Source organism: Carlito syrichta, unplaced genomic scaffold (genome assembly GCF_000164805.1).
Source record: "Carlito syrichta isolate Samal-C Ts95f unplaced genomic scaffold, Tarsius_syrichta-2.0.1 Scaffold314047, whole genome shotgun sequence".
NCBI lineage: Eukaryota > Metazoa > Chordata > Mammalia > Primates > Tarsiidae > Carlito > Carlito syrichta.
This window is the reverse complement of record NW_007258143.1, coordinates 11,545-18,331: the sequence shown is the minus strand read 5'-3', so window position 1 is coordinate 18,331 and position 6,787 is coordinate 11,545. Positions and strand designations below refer to the sequence as shown.

Below are 6,787 nucleotides of genomic sequence, written 5' to 3'. Positions count from 1 at the left end.
CTCAGGCAATCCACTCACCTCAGCCTCCCAAGGCGTGGGATTACAGGCTGAGCCACCAAGCCCGGCCAAGGCAGCTTTGTTGATAGAGAGCTGAAGGTCAAGAGTTCCTGACAAAAGGTCTGGTTTCCATGTTCTTGTGAAAACAATAAAAATATTTAAACGTTACTAAGTATTTAGTATTTGCTAAGCACTGTGCTAGGTGCTCTACATGAATTATCTGATTAAATCCTCACATGAACCCTGTGAGACTAGATCAGTGTTTCTCAACCCTGGCAGCATATTAGAATCACCTCCAGAGCTTCGAAAAAAGGTATCAAAGTCCAGGCTCCACTTCCAGGGACTCTGACACAGTTGGTCTGGGGTGAGACACTAGGTGTTGGTATTTTTTAGATGCTCTCCTGGTGAATCTGCCGTATATCTAGGGCTGAGAACCACCAGATGAAGCTGTCTGCTGTCTGCTGGGAATAGGGTGATGGCTTAAGGTGACTGGTAAAGGATTGCTAAGCAGTACTTAGGGCCTAGCTAAGGTTACAGACCAGGTATTAGTGGCTCCAGTTCCCAAGGCTGGGTGGCCCTCCAGTAGGGCCCAGCAGTTCCGGGTTTAAGCACAAGGAAAGCAGACCATTAGACTGATCCAGAGTTGCAGTTTGGCAGGTGGATGCAGGCAGACAACCAAAAGGAAAAGGGGTCGGGGCTCTTCAATCCAATGATCAAGCCCTTGGATCTAATTTCCAGTTGACAGGAAATACAGGGGATAGGATAAACATGAAGCCCAGACGAAGGTGGGGAGAGCAGGGTGGACCTGAGGGCCTGGGGTCTGTGAGAAGAACAGAGGAACAGGATTCGGGAGGCAGGAAGGAGGGGGAAGGAGGAAAGCTGTGGTCAGCAGGTGGGTCTCAGAATCTGCACAGCTCACAGTGACATAAGGGCAGGGTGTAGGCACAGGGGTGGAGTCTGAAGCACAATGGCAGGATATGAAAGGAGCTAAACCTTAAAAAGGCTAGAGGGCCCTGGGGTCCCTTCTCTGCTGGGGCCTTCAAAAAACACTAGAAGCCGGGCTCGGTGGCTCAGCTTGTAATCCCGTGCTTTGGGAGGCTGAGGTGAGTGGATTGCCTGAGCCCGCGCGTTCAAAACCCGCCTGGGCAGCGAGACCTCATCTCTACAATAAATCAAAAAATTAGCCAGGCGTGGTAGCGCATGCCTGTAGTTCCAGCTACTTGGAAGGCAGAGGTGGAAGGATCGTCGGAGCCCAGCAGGTCGAGGCTGCGGTGGCCGGGAGCGGCCACTGCACTCCAGTCTGGGCAACAGAGTGAGACTCCAACTCAAATAAAAAACAAAAAACAACAACAAAAAAAACCCCACTAGAAACAGCCAGCTGTCCTTCAACAGGTGAATGGTTACACATACAATGGTACTTCTACATCATGGAATAGTGTTAGAGTACCCCTTTCCCAAATGCTTGGGACCAGAAGTGTTTCAAATTCTAGAATATTTGCATTATACTTACTAGTTGAGCATCCCTAATCCAAAATCCTAAATCTGAAATGCTCCAATGAGCATTTCTTTTGAGTATCATGTTGGTGCTTGAAAAGTTTCGGATTTTGGAGTATATTGCATTTTGGACTTCCAGATTAGGGATACTACTCAGGAATACAGAGGAGCAAACTATTGATATATACACCTTGAATAAAATCTCCAGAGAATTATGTTGAATGAAAAAAAATTCCAAAAGGTTACATACTATACAATTCCATTCATATAGCATTCTTGACATTATGAAATTATACAGTAAGTTGCTGTCATGGGTTACAAATGGGGCAGAGGTAGGGGCATGAGAGAGGAGAGTGTAGTTATAAAAGGGCAACAGGAGGGATCCTTGGGGCGATAGATATCTTGACCATGTCAATGTCAATATCCTGGTTGTGCTATCATACTATAGGTTTGTAAGATGTTACTGCTGGGGGAACAGGGTAACATGTATTATGTCTTACAATTGCATGTAAATCTGTAATTGCCTCAAAAGAAAAAGCTTTATAAAAAATACAACCCTAATCTACTTTCCTACCTAATAATATGCCACTCCTTTCCATATACCTCATGTATAGCCACACTGAACTCATTTTCTTCCAGAGAGGCTAAGATTCCTCTATAAAGCCACATACAATCTCTTAGGTTAGAAGAGTAAAAGCTGTATACAGCCAAAATTACCCTAGAGCACCCTCATAAAGATGTCATATTGGAGACCAGCATGGCAGCTCTCATGAAGCCCCACACAGCCACACACACCCCATTCCCAGGTTGTAACAACGAGCACAATTTCAGATGAACACCAGATGAAGCAGCCGGATTTTATTTAGGAGAAGTGTTTTATGAACACTTATCTTTGGGTACCAGAATCCCACTTCATGTGATTGGATGCTCACACGAGAATGGAGGGCAACTACAGAAAAGTGCATGTTTCCCATCCACTCTCTCTGGGGTATAGGCTCACTGAATAGAATGGTGAGCAGAGGCACATTATCACTCTTTATTTTGGCTGCATGTGTATGGTTGAATTTATATGATGCAGCTCCACTGCTAGACTTAACATACGGCAATGAAATGTATCTCTTTACCTGACAGCTCCCAAGTAGACTATAATAACAGGGACCATCTCTTCTTGTTGTTGTTGTTTGTTAAATCCCTAGAGCCTAATATACTGCTTGGCACGGGGTAGATATCACTGAATTCTTACTGAATGGATGAATCAAAGTATAGGCTCCCATGCCCTGACTAAAACACAGACATCACCCTTGTTCTGTAGCACTAAGTAGTACAGTTCTGTTTGCAGATTAAATTTTCTCCCAGCAGACATTCCTCTGGGACTAAGTACTACAAGTAATTATTATTATTATTATTATTATTATTTGCGTTGGAGTTTCACTCTGTCACCCAGGCTGGAGTGCAGTGGCATGCTCACGGCCATTGCAGTCTCAACCTACTGGGCTCAGGTGATCCTTCTGCCTCAGCCTCTCAAGTAGCTGGAACTATAGGCACATGCCACCACGACCAGATAATTTTTTGATTTATTATAGAGATGAGGTCTCACCAAGTTGCCCAGGCTGGTCTCGAACCTATGGGCTCAAGCAATTGTCTCCCAAAGTGCTGGTATTATAGGCGTGAGCCACCATGCCTGGCCAGAAATTATGTTTCATAAGCAAGATTGTTCTATATTTTTAAATTTTGGGTTATCTTGATTTTGCATAGTGTTAGGCTAGCCTATTAGAATGCGTTAAGCATACTTTTATGTGTGTCAACATATATGTTATTTATATTTAACATGGAAAAGAACTAACTCACCTTTACTGCATTGCCACCACCTTTAGGACCCTGAGTCTTCTTGTCAGCACTGTCGTTCCTAGCGGCTGCTCCCCCTTTACAGAAGAGAATACAGGTGCTCATTTAATCTTCACCTTGATATTTACAGAAAGGACCAACACACAATGGGAGATGATACTTCCGTCAGAGCACTAAGCTTCAAAAGGGAACTAAGCCAGACACTTTACTATATCAAGTTAAATGATCTGTGACTCACCTCCCTTCAAACAGGAAATTAGTGCCCTCCATAAACCCGTCACAGGAAATGGATACACATGAGAGTGCTACTGGGTGAATGAGATCCCCAGAAGCCTGCTCCAGATTCTCTGGACCCAATAGCCGGGCTCTGTGGCTCAGCCTGTAATCCCGCGCCTTTGGGAGGCTGAGGTGAGTGGATTGCCTGAGCCCGCGGGTTTGAGACCCACCTGGGCAACTTGGCAAGACCTCATCTCTACAATAAATCAAAATGAGCCGGGTGTGGTAGCGTGCGTCTGTAGTTCCAGCGATTTGGAAGGCTGAGGCGGAAGGATCACTGGAGCCCAGCAGGTCGAGGCTGCTGTGGCCGGGAACGGCCACTGCACTCCAGTCTGGGTGACAGAGTGAGACTCCAACTCAAAAAAAAAAAAAAAAAAAAAAAAATCCTGCCCACTAAAAGCAAACTCCTAAGCTCTTAGAAGGCTTTTAATATGCGCTGCATCTATATATTCAAGTATTAATAATTCCAATAAGTAAAATCTCCAAGAATTTATTTTAGATAAAGATCGATAAGACTTCTTGGCTGGACGTGGTGGTACAAGTCTGTAATCCCAGCACTTTGGAAGGCTAAGGTGGGAGGATTGCCTGAACCAGGGGTTCAAGACCAGCCTGGGCAACTTAGCGAGACCTTGGCTCTACAATAAATAAAAAAAGTATCCAGTCATGGTGGCACATGCCTGTAGTTCCAACTACTTGGAAGGATAAAGCAGAAGAATTGCCCGAGTCCAGCAGGTCAAGGCTGCGATGGCCATGAGCATGCCACTGCACTCCAGTCTGGGCAACAGAGTGAAACTCCGACTCAAAAAAAAAGAGTAGACACTCCAGGTTGCGGCAAACCACACACTATGTGCAGAAAATTGTATGGATGAAGCCAAATCTGAGGTGGAAGTACTGTTAGACGAGCCTGCCTGGGGGAGGTGTCTGAAGGTTAGGGTATTAAGGAACTTGGAATTTATCCCAGAAGTAACAGGAAACCATCAAAAAGTTTTAAGCAGGAGACTCCATCTTACTTGTCTTAGTATTTCCAACGCCTAGCACAATGCCTGACACATAACAGGTGTTCAGTAAATGTTCGATTAAACTGAAAATTCCAAATACTGACCGCCAAAAGCCTGAGAAAATGTTACTGCCAAAGGACTTTTATTAAACCAAACTCTGGCTGGGTGCGGTGGTGCATGCCTATAATCCCAGCACTTTGAGAGGCAAAGACAGAAGGATTACTTGAGCCTAGGAGTTCAAGATCAGCCTAGGCAACACAAGACATTGTCTCTACAAAAAAATTGGCTAGGCATGGTGGCACATGCCTGTAGTCCCAGCTACTCGAGAGACTGAGGCAGAAGGATCGCCTGAGCCCAGGAGGCCAAGGCTGTGGTGAGCCATGATCATGCCACTGCATTCCAGCCTGGGCAAGAGTGAGAGGAAGAATGGAGGGAGGGAGGGAGGAAACCTCATAACTGGGTTTGCTGTATATCCACTCTTGAATGATAATGCCTTTCAGTTATCCCATCCTCTTCCCTCTTGGCTGCTGTCATCTCTGCCTGCCCCCTTACTTTGATTTACTGAGGATTCTGGCATCAGCTTTGGACTTCCTCTCCACCCTCACTGCTACCATTATCTTGGGTGACCTCACCATCTATGCTGAAGAATCTCATCTAACAACCTGATCTCACAGTTCTGGATCTCCCTTCCAAATGTCCATGCTCTCTATTCCAAGCCACCTGCCCTAGGGGTACATGATGAAATTGTGCCACTCAGAACTATTAGTAGTTTATTCTCTGGCTACAACTTCCTGTCCTTCTAGCTCTCTCATGCCTCATTCCTGTAACACTCTTTGATTTCACACTCTCCCCCACCCCCCTATTCCTCTGCCCTGCAGTCTTCCCTAGACTACCAGACTTCTCCTTCCCTTCCCAGTCTGGACCTCATGCTGGATCATCTGAACTGCGTTCCCTCTGGTACCCCTAATTACTTTGTGTTGCCATCTTCCTATTATAATTGTCTGACAAAACCTCAACCATGGCTCAAGGCTACACCTAGCTCTTTTCAATCCTATATTGTACCAGTTGTATGGTACAAGGTAAATCATGACTGTACAGATTGTGTTTTCTACAAATTCATGGCCTTCAACCTCAGTCAGGCTCCTAGCCCTGAGGGCAAGCCTTTTATTTGTATTTCCTTCCCTCTCTCACTACCCTATTCCAAATCTCTACTTCTCTCCTCAAGACCAGTACTGAGTGACTGAGTCTCTGCCCCTGGTTTTAAAAAATACTTCAGCTACTTGGAAGGCTGAGGCAGAAGAATCACCTGAGCTCAGCAGGTTGAGGCTGCAGGCCGTGAGCGTGCCACTGCACTCCAGCCTGGGCAACAAGAGTGAGACTCAAAAACAAAAAACAAACACACAAAAAACCCCCTTGCCAGGCCAGGCGCTGTGGCTCACGCCTATAATCCCAGCACTTTGGGAGGCTGAGGTGAGAGGACTGCCTGAACCCACGGGTTCGAGGCCAGCCTGGGCAACTTGGCGAGACCGCATCTCTACAATAAGTCAAAAAATTAGCCGGGCATGGTGGCGTGTGCCTCCTACTTGGAAGGCTGAGGCGAAAGGATCACCTGAGCCCAGGAGGTCGAGGCTATGGTGGCTGTGAGTATGCCACTGCACCCCAGCCTGGGTGACAGAGTGAGGCTCCGACTCAAAAAACAAAACAAAACAAACAAAAAAAACCCTTGCCTTCTACTTTATTAAGAAATTGAGGTCATTAAGTATGATCTCCTTAATCCTGCTCCTTCCGTATCCCTGGTCCCAATTTTTACAACCACATCTATTTTGTCTCCTTCTCTATGACCTCAGCATAAAGTGTCCCTTTTCCTATTCAAAGGTCCTGGACTACCTTGGTCCTGGACTCCATTTTCTCCTAAATCTCACTTCTCTGTACCCTTACCTCTCTTACGCTACTGAATCCTTCACCCCAGTCTCACTCCCACGTTTTCCCCACTCTGAAGATACAAACAAAATAAAACTCTCTTAATCTTCTTTCTTCCTTTATCTACCATCCCATTTCCATGCTTTTCTTTTTTTGAGTTGGAGTGTCACTCTCACCCAGACTGGAGTGCAGTGGCTGCTTCCGGCCACCGCAGCCTCGACCTGCTGGGCTCCAGAGATCCTTCCGCCTCAGCCTTC

At 46.0% G+C, this 6,787-nt stretch overlaps 1 protein-coding gene across 5 annotated transcripts in view; it reads right to left on the bottom strand.

The window, feature by feature from the left end:
• The window catches only part of PIN4 (peptidylprolyl cis/trans isomerase, NIMA-interacting 4), a 147,586-nt gene that overhangs the window by 137,810 nt on the left and 2,989 nt on the right, over nt 1–6,787 (bottom strand). For all 5 annotated transcript variants that reach the window (XR_002482702.1, XM_021718969.1, XM_008070860.2 and 2 more), the window contains exon 2: nt 3,340–3,413. Coding sequence is in view for 4 of the 5 variants with exons in the window: in XM_021718969.1 (XP_021574644.1) it covers nt 3,340–3,413 (74 nt within the window). In the remaining variant the exon portion in view is untranslated. The remainder of the gene's footprint in view (nt 1–3,339; nt 3,414–6,787) is intronic.